The 12,574-nt window shown below is 38.2% G+C and overlaps 2 protein-coding genes across 8 annotated transcripts; both read left to right on the forward strand.

Moving 5' to 3' along the window:
* The first annotated feature begins 1,224 nt into the window (after positions 1–1,224).
* On the forward strand, positions 1,225–3,339 carry LOC122028562 (piriformospora indica-insensitive protein 2-like). Its single transcript, XM_042587404.1, has 2 exons — positions 1,225–1,986; positions 2,072–3,339. The coding sequence occupies exons 1-2, from the start codon at positions 1,780–1,782 to the stop codon at positions 3,245–3,247; spliced, it is 1,383 nt and encodes a 460-aa protein (XP_042443338.1). The 5' UTR covers positions 1,225–1,779; the 3' UTR covers positions 3,248–3,339.
* Positions 3,340–9,806: 6,467 nt separating this feature from the next.
* Positions 9,807–12,314, forward strand: LOC122028678 (paired amphipathic helix protein Sin3-like 4). Of its 7 annotated transcripts, XR_006124913.1 has the most exons (6): positions 9,839–9,922; positions 10,144–10,246; positions 10,327–10,372; positions 10,457–10,586; positions 11,888–11,968; positions 12,050–12,314. XR_006124913.1 is itself a non-coding variant. In XM_042587523.1 (5 exons), exons 2-5 carry the CDS (start codon positions 10,321–10,323, stop codon positions 12,245–12,247), a joined length of 447 nt encoding a protein of 148 aa, XP_042443457.1. In that variant the 5' UTR covers positions 9,839–9,922; positions 10,144–10,320; the 3' UTR covers positions 12,248–12,314. The 7 variants fall into 7 exon arrangements, 4 of the variants coding, with proteins under 4 accessions (XP_042443457.1, XP_042443458.1, XP_042443455.1 ...); XR_006124912.1 differs by lacking the exon at positions 10,327–10,372; XM_042587523.1 differs by having other exon boundaries at positions 10,144–10,346; positions 11,876–11,968.
* Positions 12,315–12,574: the final 260 nt, after the last annotated feature.

The raw sequence follows: 12,574 nt of genomic DNA on the forward strand, positions 1-12,574 counted from the left end.
GATCCTACATAATATTTCCTTTCTTTCCTTTTCCGTTAATGAATCTTTGCTCATCCCATCTAAATAGAGGATTAGAGTTTAGTATAGATGCTTCTTATTTTCGTCTATAGTTGAGTTCGTTGTCACATAGTAAATTGATAGAATTGAGTAAGAATTATGTATACTTTGTAATGTGATGGGTATGATTATGAATTTCACCTTGTACAGAATAATATGTATACTTTGTAACGCGATAGAGTTTGGACAGTCAACGCTTCTTAATTTATCTATCGGTCGATAAAAATTATTTATAAGATCATACTAATACCTAATTCATTATTTTAAATATGTATGCTTCGCCCCCACTTCCTGTGCCCAACTAGAAGCTCATTCGCCCTTCACAATTGGATAAATTATATCCAAATTAATAAAGGATAGAATTGAATGTCTGGATTTTATTCCAAACTCTATGTAAATAATTTGTTTGTGACAATCCAAATAACAAAATTAACTTTTTTTTTTGTTTTTTTTTTTTGCATAATTATACTTTTCTTTAAATCTTCTATTCCTTTCATCGATTTGTTTTTTGAAAGTTCGGTTGGATTTTCTGTTTTTATAAAATGAATAAAGACACTTTTCTTAATTTCAGGAATGAGATTTTCTTTTCATTCTTAATTTTTAAATATTTACCTCAGCGAAATTGAAGCGACAGTGCTGGTGCACCATGAGTTTTAAATGAAAAATTATTACTCCCAAAATTATAACAGCCGAGTGCTCGAGTCCGTTATGCCTCCCAAAGCTGCTGATTCATTACAAAGCGGATTGCTAGCTTTCTGATTCCTCTGGCGCAAGTTAAAGTAGATGCTCCCAAAATGGTCCATATCACTTTAGTTTGTTTGCGTCCTGCACCATTTACAATCGCCCAGAGGATTTCTGTACCGATGAGTGTCAATAAAAACCATAATCATCCAAATTGTGTAGGCAAAAGCCCAGCAGGTCCCAATGATGGGAAGAGAGAGAGGGTCGAAAGCAACTCATCATATTGATCGGATGAATGGGCAGACAATGTCACAGTATGATCAGCGTGCAGTGCTAAGGAAGTAATTGTAATCATTAAACACGAAGTGCTTAAGTTGGTCCAATTAATTAGTGTGGTTTTGAAAACACTGCTCAAAAGATGTCCTATAATAAATCTCCTGTGGCATTTGCACAAGAGGAGAATGACAAGGTAAAATAGAAATGGAACCCACGCATCTGCACCCTCTTTCATGGATCACATGGTTTGTAGGTTGGTCCCCCACAACAAAGCTGCAAGACCTACGGTTAAATCTCCTCCAACTAATTCACATCCCTACTCGATATCATCTTTCACCTCCAAACCAATGCAATGTGGAAACATAGGGAAACAGTAAAAAAAGAATTCCACATCGACCTTTCTTTCATGGTCATGAATCCTGCTCGTATCATTATTTTTATTCATGTAGAACAAACTTCACTTTGATTGTGCTTCTGTATCCTGACATCCTCCCATCTCTCCCTCTCTCTGACCCTCAACTCATCCTTCTTTGCACATTGAGAAACCATATTCTTTTTGCTAGCTTTTGGCTCATGGAGTAGTTGGAGAGTTCTCTTACATTAATACCTTCTTCTTTTGGTATCTGAGGGCGAGACAGATGCAAAGAGGACGCTGCCTTGAGCTCCTCTAATCATTTCGGTTTTTGATGGTCTTCAAAGTTGCAAGTCCTACTTCTCCACTTCTTGTGAGCACTGTTTTGTCAAGCTCAGTCTCATTACCATAAAATGAGAAGAGGATCTTCAAACTGGGTCCTTCTTCTGCTCTCGTTCCTGGTTTTCCATGTCTCATTGTCAAATGAGCAGGAAGACTCAACAGCTCCCATGCTGAGAGCAGAGCAAGAAGCTCTATATTTGTTGATTCAAGACCTGGTTGGAAAATGGTGGAATGGTTCAGAGCTGTATCCAGATCCCTGTGGGTGGACTCAGATACAGGTTCCAGGCATACAAATTTCCATATTTTTTTCGCCCGTCCTCCTTTGTGGAAACTTCTTAGGACTGTTTCTGTGTCTAAATGCAGGGAGTTTCATGCGATGTTTACGACGGAAAATGGCATGTCACTGGCTTAACCTTCGGCTCAATCCTAGACGACTCTCTTGAATGCTCAGAGGATGCATCCTTAAGTCCTCTTCTTTTTGAGTTCGAGCATCTGAAGAGCCTCTCCTTCTTTGGTTGCTTCGTCTCTTCACACCACAAGACCTCCATCCCCTCCAGCCACTGGGAGAAGCTTGCTCCAAGCTTGGAGACGCTGGAGTTCAGATCAAATCCAGGCCTCGTTGGAGAAATCCCTGCCAGCATCACCCGGCTCACCAAATTGCAATCTCTGGTGCTGGTTGACAACTCTTTATCTGGAAATTTGCCTCAAGAACTCGGCCATCTCGTGCAACTCAAAAGATTGGCACTTGCAGGAAGCCATTTCTCTGGTCAAATTCCAGCCTCCATCGGAAGCAAATTAAGTGAGCTGTTGATCCTCGACATGAGCAGGAACTCCCTGACTGGCTCTCTTCCCTCGTCGCTCGGCGCGATGAATTCGCTTCTAAAGCTAGACCTGAGTGACAACTTCCTCCATGGCAGCCTCCCGCAAGAGCTCGGACAGCTGAAGTGCCTCACTCTGCTTGACCTCAGGGGCAACAAATTCTCACATGGCCTTCCTCAAGCACTTCACGACATGGTCTCACTTCAAGACTTGCTTCTGTCCAACAACCCGTTGGGCGGAAACTTGATGGGAACTGACTGGGGAAGGCTCACAAATCTCTCTACGTTGGACCTCTCCAACACAAATCTGAGTGGAGAGATTCCGGAGTCAATTGTGAGGGTGAAAAGGTTGAGGTTTCTTGCACTGGATAACAACAACCTCTCTGGCTGTGTGCCCACCAAGCTTGCAGATTTGCCTGACCTCACTGCTCTGTATCTCAACGGCAACAATTTGGCAGGGGAGCTCAAGTTTTCTGAAGCATTCCACAGAAGGATGGGAAGGAGGTTTGCTTTCGGTGGGAATCCTCACAGTTCAGTGGCACAATATTGCAAACAGGAGAAATCAGCAGGTTCTCAAGGCAAGGGAAAGGGAAGGATCATGGATGATCAAAGTTCGAGCGTGTTGACTTCCCTTAGTTTTCCAGCTTCTTCAATTAACGTTTGGTTGGGGGTAGCTGTTCAAGAGCTGTTGGTTGTGATTGCTTTGATCTTATTATTATAGATACTTGGATTATGCATCGATCTACACTTGCATGTTTTTTTTTTGTTGATTCATAGTCCAATTTGAGGATTCAACCTAGTTTGCTTGATTCATGTGTGAGTTTTTTACGCACTAATCTTCACTTGTGGAGGTACTCAAACTTACACGAGATTTTTCCATAATCTCAAAAAAAAAAAAAAAAAAAAAAATTGTGAATGTTTTTGTAGAACTATGACAATTATTGTATGAAGTCTGACCGATGCTCATTGCTCTATATGGATGCAAATGCCACTTAGAAAATCAACTTTGCATTTAAGTGAAGGACACAAGAATTAATGATCAAGCTGGAATTTTCAGTGATAGTGAGCAGATCTCCAAGGAAAATTAAAAATATTTATTTAGCTAACACATTTTCCTTTTTTGACTATATTAATTGTATGTTACCCTACTCACCCGGCAACCATGGACATATATTGTTGTGATAAATTGAATTCAAAGATAGCTTATGGGATCATAATATTAATACAAATTTTAGTTAACTTTACTATCTACTATTAAAATTTTGATATTGTTAAAATAAATCTTAATTAAATATGTATTTATTTTATTCTAAAATCTTTTAAGCTTTAATGAGAAAACAAATAGTATTAGCATAACTCTGACATGAGTAATATTTTATAATATTAAATACTAAAAGTAAAATTTTAAAAATTAAATATAACTATGGATAATGATGCGCTGATAATGAGGGGTCATTTCCGTGGTCACGATGGAGGTCAAAGTCAAGACGGTCAATGCGTATATGACATCGTCTGGTCGGGCGAAGCATGTCTCGACCGGGAAGAAGGCTTCGACCCGTCGTTACCTTCGACACAGGGAGAAGTCAAACGATTGACGCTCAATGAAGACAATGTGCAGAAGTCGCTCAAGCAGCTTCCCCGCTCGACAAGGCGCCATGATTCGACATTGGCGGACGGAACTTCGGCCGAGCGGCTACCTCGCTCGACCGGGCAACCGAGCTTGACATCAACATAGTTCAAATTCTACCGAGCGGCTACCCCGCTCGGCCTAGCAGTAGGTCTCGGTAGTGGCAGAGTGGAACTTCAGTTGAGTGGACACACATGGGAGTAGCAAGGTTTTGGCCAACCAGACGGGACATTAGAGCGGCGAGATTCCGGCCGAGCGGCCAACCCGCTCGGTCTAGCAATACACTCCCTCTAATATCCAACAACATCCTTTGGGTGTTGGTGCCGCCGACACTGGGCATGGATAGCCAGAAGATCGTACGGTGGAAGCTTTCACTGTCATTTCAGAGATATGCTCAGCCCGTTAATGTACCGTGTCAGGGACACTTTACTAACAAGTCTTTTCAGAGAAAACTTTGAGAAGCGTGCTTGTCTTGGGAAGTGTTCACGTGCACTATCGGAGCTCTATATAAAGGGGGGATCCAAACATCGGCGGAGGTATGCGATATTCACTGTTTGTGCTACAGTCTTCTTGTTGCTTCACTTTCCACTTCATCGTCGGTGACTGACTTGAGCATCGGAGGGTCAACGACAATGAAGAAAGAGGGAGAGTAGAGAGGAAGAGATGAGGAAGAAGGAGTGAATGAGCACACAATTGCATTCACTTGCAATCAAGTGGCCGCCCACTTCATGGAGAGGTTATAAACCTCCATGGGATACCAAGAGTCATGGCTTTTGGTCTCCCTCATGAGGTGACACACACATAAGCCAACCTTGATGATGTGGAACATCATCATTGGCCCACCTTATAACAACACACAAATGATGTGGCATTGGTCAAGTCAAACTTGACCTTTCATCTTCCCTCTCAAGTCAAGTCAAACTTGACCTCTTATCTCCCATAGTTGATCAAATTTAACCATTGGTTCAAGTCAATTTGATTTAATGAATATCTATTCATTGAATTAAATTGACTCAATGAGTCCAAGTCTAAATTAGACTCATTTAACACATGAATCAAATTGAGTCTAACTCAATTAGTTTAATTTGGATTACTCTTAATCCAACTTGGTTCATCACATGAACCTAATCCTCTTGGTTCATCAAATAAACCTAATCTCCATCTAATTGCCCTTTGTGTGTGATCCTATAGGTTCTTGTAATATTGGCAATACTCCTAAACCCATTAAGAAGCATAAGTAATGAGCGGTATCTAGCAACACATCATTACCACCCAAGTTACAAGAATGTTGATATCCAACATCACCTTTGTGACTACTAATTGTGACTCTCACAATATGTGACAATGCCCTTCTATCCTTGACATCTAGATTGATCAATGTGAGGCATAGTCCGTGTCATCCTCTAATCAATCTAAATCTTGAACTCCAAGTAGACTCACTTTAATCAAATGAGCTCAATATCTCATATTGACTCATTTGGACATGACCATGCACTTAGTGGTCTCACTCTATCAAGAATAATGATGTCACTCCCGTCATATAGGAGGGATAGATCTCATCTGTATCACTCACATCCCTCCGCATAATTTGTTACATTCCCAGTAATCACCTTTATGGTCCATCCAGTTATGGGTGACGTTTGACGAAGCCAAAGTATGCAACTTCTTATATAGGGAACCATGGTGACTTCAGGTCCAAGGACTAATAGTTATATTAATAGCCATATGAGAAAGTATATGATACTCATATAACGATCCATGATACTTTCTCATGGCGGGTCATTCAGTATACATTCTCCAATGCATACCCATATGTCAACTTGATATCTCTATATCCATGACTTGTGAGATCAAGTCATCAAGTTGACCTACATGCTAGTCTCGTCGCATTAACGTTGTCCCTGAATGTTAATACTTAACTAGGAATGATTAAGAGTAGTGTTCTCTATATCATCTCACTATCGATTCAACCAATCGATTGATATAGATAAGAATCCTCTACTCAAGGACGATATTATACTTAGTTATTTGGCACCAATACAAGTAAGTATAATAACCATAATGAAATACCTTTATAAATATATATGAATATGATACATCGAGTCCATACAACAATCATCATATGGTTGACTCTAGGGCTCAAACTAACACTTCTTATCATGAGTGTGTTAGTCTCCCTGTGTTTAAGATATTGAATGCCCACTAATTAAATGAGTTATTAACAACTCACTTAATTAATATCTTAGTTCCAAGAGTAGTACCACTCAACTTTATTGTCATGTCGGACTAAGTCCACCTGCAGGGTTTACATGACAATCCTTATAAGCTCCTCAAGGAGGCATCATCAATCTAGATTACTAGGGCACAGTTTCATTCTATAATCAACAACACACCATATAAATAATATCATTTCCCAACTTATTGGACTTATTGATTTAACGAACTAAATCGCACCCTTTGATAAATTAAAAAAAATAAATATTAAATATACGTGCTTGTCATTATATCATGATTAAGAGTACACACTTCCATAATAACAGAGGTCTTGTTCTTTTTAACAGTCAGTATAAAAAGAACAACCTCAAATGGTCCTGCTCAATACACTCAGAGTGTACTAGTGTAATTTTATAGTCAAGATAAACTAATACCAAATTATACTACAACCATTTCAATGGTTTGTCCTATTCCATCTTGGTTGTGAGCAACTATTTATAATTTTTAAGGAACTGATAACATGATCTTCTGTGTGACACCACACACCATGTTATCTTCAATATAAATTAAATGGACAACTACACTTAGCATATAAATGTAGACATTTGACTAATATGATTCATATTTCAAAATAAATGTTTGTACAAAAAGCTAGACTTTTAGTATACACTCTAACAGATGACAACTTAGCAATTATAACACCTACGTACATAGATTCTGAAATTTCTACTCCATAGTCTTTAAGTTTTGAAATTATCACTTGTAGGTTATGAATTTGATCTATTAGAGGAGAATTATCATCTAGCTTAAACTCAAAATATTTTTTTAACAAGAAACTTATCTGATCCTTGTTTTTGAGTGGCATATTCACATTCCAAAGTTGTCCAAATCTCTCTTGGATTCTTCATCGCCATGAACAGATCATAGAGCATGTTTAAAAGTATGTGGAGGATGTGACCCCTACATAACACTTCATCCTCCTCTCGCTGGGCCCGTTGTTTCCTTAATTCTTTCGAATCATCCTTCGTGGGTGGTGGAATTGCAGGAAGATCAAGGTTGAGCACGTAAGCGACCTGCAATGCGGTGAGAAAGAATATCAACTTGTCTTTTCATCGGTTGAAATTTGTTCTTGTGCCATCAAGTCGGTCTAGTTTGACAAAGTCTTGATTTATAACATTGATGGCAGATTCTTGAGTGGACTCCATGGTTATGAATAAATAAACTCTTTAAGATTGTAGTAGAGAAGTCCTTTTAAGGGGCTTTGGCAAAGATCAAGGTCAAGGCCCAAAGTTGAGATGCTAAACCCGAGACAATCTAAGGCGTGTAATTACTTTTCTTAAAGAGTGGATTTCCTCCACTATCTTGCTAGACCGGATTATAATGAGCAATCTCTTCTAGGATATAATAGATTCTCAAACAACAAAGTAGCAAGTTCTTTGGTTGTTTGTACAAGAATAGAGAATGATTGTAGTTAGTCTAACATGACCAAGAACACTTATTTATAGAGTTCTTTCAATTAGCCATGAAAGAGCACAACTATGTAGGATCGAGATGTGCTAAAGGGGGGGGGGGGGTGAATAGCACTCGTGACTTTATCACTTTTCGGAAAACACAAAGTAAACGCAGCAGAATAAAGAACAAGTAAAACAAACACCAAGTTGACACCTTTGGTTTTACTTCGTTCGGAGTATGTGATGACTCATACTCTAAGGCACGCGATCGTTGATCACTTTCTTTGGGCAATCACTATAGATTCAAAAATAAGTACAGATATTAAGAACAATTGTAATATAATAAAGTTACTGACAATAATAGAAAAAGTTGTTTGTCGATTGTCAGAGTAGCGTAGGAGAGAGTAGCAGTTATTTTTTCTTGATCTTGGAATTCTTGTTTCGAAGCTGCTGGTCGACCCTCCTTTTATAGTCGAGACATACCTAATCCAGATCCACTGATCTCAGGATTAGTCTTTAACTCGATGTTGATCAGTCAACCGATCCAGGTGTTCGATCAACCGAACCTTTTGAACCTGCCCAACTTCGTATCGAGATTCTGGCGCTTGGATAAGAGTCTTCGTTCGGTCGACTGATCCCACTGTTTGGTCGACTAATCCCCAGCTCATCTAGTCTGATCAACTCGGCTCGACCATGTCGACGCCTATCCACTGTTCGGTCGACTAAACCCCAGGTTCGGTCGATTGATCTTTCGATTGAACCCGATCAGCTGGTTCAAAATCTACTCTGCTTGCTTGGAGGTTCTGTCAACCGATCCCTGGTTGGATCGATTGATCAAGGAGGAAACTAACCCTGCACAATTATTAGTTTCTCTGCAAAATAGAGTTAGACAAATAGCACATAATAGAAAAGCAATATATGACTTTGGACAGCCTTCGGGCTATCCAGTTTTGACTTTTGGATTTCCTTTGAAAACCTTAAGTCGAACCGACGCCTACTGTTCCCTCTTCAAGGAACACGCCCTCACCTACTTCTCTCAAGAGAGTTTACCTTTTGCCAGACCGATCCTCCAAACCGTCTTGACTTTTGCTCAGTGCCTGAGACTTCAAGTTTTCATGCTGGACGTCCGCTCCATGACCCGTCTAGACTTTCACCTGGTCTGCGATCACCAGGATTTTCACCTAGAGTCCCTTACTATAGAATTTCACCCAAAGTACATGACCCGTCAAAACTTTCCACCTAGAGTTACCACCCCCTAGGATCTAGAGTTATCTCTCCCTAGTGTTTTCCACCTGCCTAGTATCTACTAAGACTTTTGTCTAAACACACTTATGACTTTCCTGCAAGCTCAATTACACTTGTTAGATAACAAGACAACTTAACTTTAAACACTTTGTCATTATCAAAACATAGGTTTGATCGTCTGATACTCACTGCATCAACAAACTATTCATTAGTCATATTGGTTCACAAAAGGACAACCATTCACAATGAAACCATTGATCATAAAGGGATGCAATTGTTTACATGTTAAACATTATTTACAATGAAAATCGTTGATTACAAAGGGATGCAACTTTTCAAAATATAAACTAATCCTCAACAAGGGTCGGCTTAGCTCTTTTCTAAGCCTCTTCAACTAGCTAGATTACTAATCTCTCTTATCCACGTGCCCTCTTATATTATTTCCCAAATCAATTTTAATAACATTTGGCTTATTGTTTACAAATAATAAAATTACAAAAAACGTTTAATTTGAAATATATATTGTTTTCAGATTGCACGTAATTTTATTTAAATTAATTATCGTACCTAATATTTATAATTGAACTTAAGATTTAGCTTTCCCCAGTTTTTTTTTTTTTTGAAAAGTGAGCAATATATTATTGTTTTATTGTACTGATTGGATAGATGGGCCGAGAAAGTGAGTCCTACGAAGAAAGGCCCAAAACAATTCAACCCACTACCATTGTTATGGCCGTGACGTGATCAGCGGTAAACGACCTATATCCTTTTTTTTTTTTTTTGTCTGCTGGTGTCTCTTTCGCCTCGCTTTTCTATTTTTCAGTTCGCTTCCGTCTCCTTCGCACGCTTCTTTTTCCTTGTAAGTTCTTCAGCTTTTTTTTCGTCTTTTCGATCATCCAAAAATTTATTGCTGTTCTTCATTTTTAATTGGATGTGTTTTTGAAAATTTCTCCTTCGTCTATCATTCGAATGATTTTTGATTGAATAGAGAAAAAACTCCTTGATAAATTTGGTGTTTGATCTCTCCCCGGTTAGTGCCTAAGCTTTGATTTTTTTTTTTTTTTTTTTTTTTACATAAAGGTCAATGTTTCTACACGATTGGAATCTCCTACTGTACAGCCGTTGAAATGACAATTTTAATGGATTGAATGCGAGCTCTTTAGATAGGAAGCACGAGATTTCGGTAATATTTTTCAACAGAACGTGAATAATGCTTACTCGTTCTTTGTCCAAGAATTAAACTCTTGATGAACCCTAATGAAGTTGAAGTTGTTGATGATCGAGTATGCATGTTCTCTCGTCTGCTCTGGTCAAAGTTGATTAGGTCTTTCGTTCTTTAATTTCTCTAGTGTTGGGTGATGATCAATTTTGTCATTTTTTTTTTCTATTGCAGCGGCTATCTGTTAGAGATGAAGCTTGGGTTTACGAGAGAATCAAGTTTAGTTTTGTATTTCAACTCATTATTGTCAAGATGGAAGCCAATCACATTTGAAGAATCTCTCCACTTTGTGAAGAAAGTAAAGGTGAATTGGCTAATGATTATTTTCCCCTTCTGGGTTCAAATGACTCAAATTTAGCACATTATAATGTCCTTTTTGTGAGTGTTAATTTTTTGAAAAATTGTGAAACGCCTAGCAATGACCTTTATGTGAATAAAGGAAACTTACGCCGAATTAAAATTGATGAAAAAGCATGCTCTGAATGATCTTTCTCTTACAAAACTCCTGTGAGCTGTGATACTGCTAGTCATCAACCAATTTCAAGCACGTCAGTATCATAGCTTAAGTGTTGGTGAAGTAGAATGATTTGGAATACAATTCATCTTATTAATCTTAGATTTGATCCTGATAGGCTATGTTAGTTCCTTGAATTTTCCTTATATTGTGCCAAGGTAAAGATGTTGAAGGGGAGCCTTGGCGCAACGAGAAGTTGCTGCCTGTGTTACTTAATGGTCACGGGTTTAAGTCGCAGAAATAATATTTTGCAATGCAGGATAAGACTATATATAATAGACCTAATACAATCTGACTCTTCCCTGAGACCTGCATTGGGAGGAATTTCGGGCAACCGATTGCCCTTTTTTGCGCCAAGGTAGAGATGTTAAGGATAATATTTTAGAAAAATTGACAAAATTTTATCCCAGTAAAGAGTACCAAATTTCAACTAAAAGTACATTTTGGCATGATTAGTACTCTTAGCTGTAGTGGGCCTTGTGGCAACTGTACAAATTATTAGAAGGATTGAAATTAGTTTGGGCATTGTCTATCATTTTGTCTCACTATGAATTATTGTTCTCAAAGCACTATTTCGTGCACAACTATCATGGTTTTATTATATTATTGTCTTTTGCCCTAAATTGTCTTTTTTACCATAATAAAAGGATACTATTAGAACTTTATTGGTTTTTTTCCGCATTCAGTTTTTAATGAAGAATGGGAGTAAGTAACAGACCGTGCTTTGCAGCTAGGGAAATAACTTTCCTACCTTTCTTCGGCCACAGCTCACCTTTTTTTTCTCCCTTTGTAACGAAATACTCTGACATTCTCTAACCAATTAGTAATACTAATACTTTGCAATATATGAATTTCAACTAAAAGCATAATGTTATTGGTTTGGAAAATCCAAACATTGATGAAAATCCAAACTTAAAGGATTGATTATACAAGCGTTCATTTAGATGCATAAAAAAAAAGTTGGAATAGGGTTTGGCAACACGCTACGTTTCGTCACTGTGAAGATGAATGCATAGTAGACATTCGGCCAAGGGTTTAGTAGCCAGCCATTTCATGTGTCATAATTTGCTTATAATCAGTGTTTGCATCAGGCTCGTGATTTTCACATGTACATGGCATTGTTTGAAATTCTCAGCCAGAAGGACCAGATGCCTTCAGAAACCTACCATGATGTAAGTATTTCCTAAGTATCTATTTCCAAATTCTTTTTACTTCCACTGTTTGAACCAAATGTCGTCTCGATGTTTGTCAAGCTATTGTTGCTCTTTGAGAGTCATGATGATCTTCTCAAGGAATTGATGCGATTCAAACCTCATAATTTCGAAGGAACGATTAGCCAACACAATTCATCCAGAATGTCTCTTTTTCTTGTGCCATTGTTTATCTTGAGTTTGATTATGATGTTTGAGCAACCTATGAGCTATTTTATTCAACAAGCTTTCAGAACATAACCCAACTTCTCAAGGGTTAGTATAATGTGCACATACCATTCTCCTTATGGAATAAATATATATTTCTTAGGTCTAATTTTTGAAGTCTATTTTTTCTTATTTCGTGAGAATTTGTTCACATCTCTTATGAAGATTACTCAAAGAAGTTGACACAGGCTATTAGCTCAAAAGAAATTTCAAATAGCACCACAACAATAATTATCTCTGAGGCCATTGAAGAATAGAATGATACATCCTTGAGGTTCTGTACTTAGAAATAAAATTAGTAGCTCCTAGAAGTCTTTTCATTATTCTGGTATTGCCCCAAGAAATATGCACATAATAACA

This window comes from Zingiber officinale, chromosome 10B (assembly GCF_018446385.1).
Source record: "Zingiber officinale cultivar Zhangliang chromosome 10B, Zo_v1.1, whole genome shotgun sequence".
Classification (NCBI taxonomy): Eukaryota; Viridiplantae; Streptophyta; class Magnoliopsida; order Zingiberales; family Zingiberaceae; genus Zingiber; species Zingiber officinale.

What these genes read in the sequence shown, in the direction of transcription:
- LOC122028678 (XM_042587521.1), top strand. Translation starts at nt 10,311, where the DNA reads ATGAACCCTAATGAAGTTGAAGTTGTTGATGATCGAGTATGCATGTTC. An exon ending in ATGTTCTCTCGTCTGCTCTG is followed by an intron (nt 10,373 to 10,456) that starts GTCAAAGTTGAT and finishes TTTCTATTGCAG; the next exon opens with CGGCTATCTGTTAGAGATGA. An exon ending in ACTTTGTGAAGAAAGTAAAG is followed by an intron (nt 10,587 to 11,875) that starts GTGAATTGGCTA and finishes GCTTATAATCAG; the next exon opens with TGTTTGCATCAGGCTCGTGA.
- LOC122028562 (XM_042587404.1), top strand. Translation starts at nt 1,780, where the DNA reads ATGAGAAGAGGATCTTCAAACTGGGTCCTTCTTCTGCTCTCGTTCCTG. An exon ending in GTGGGTGGACTCAGATACAG is followed by an intron (nt 1,987 to 2,071) that starts GTTCCAGGCATA and finishes GTCTAAATGCAG; the next exon opens with GGAGTTTCATGCGATGTTTA.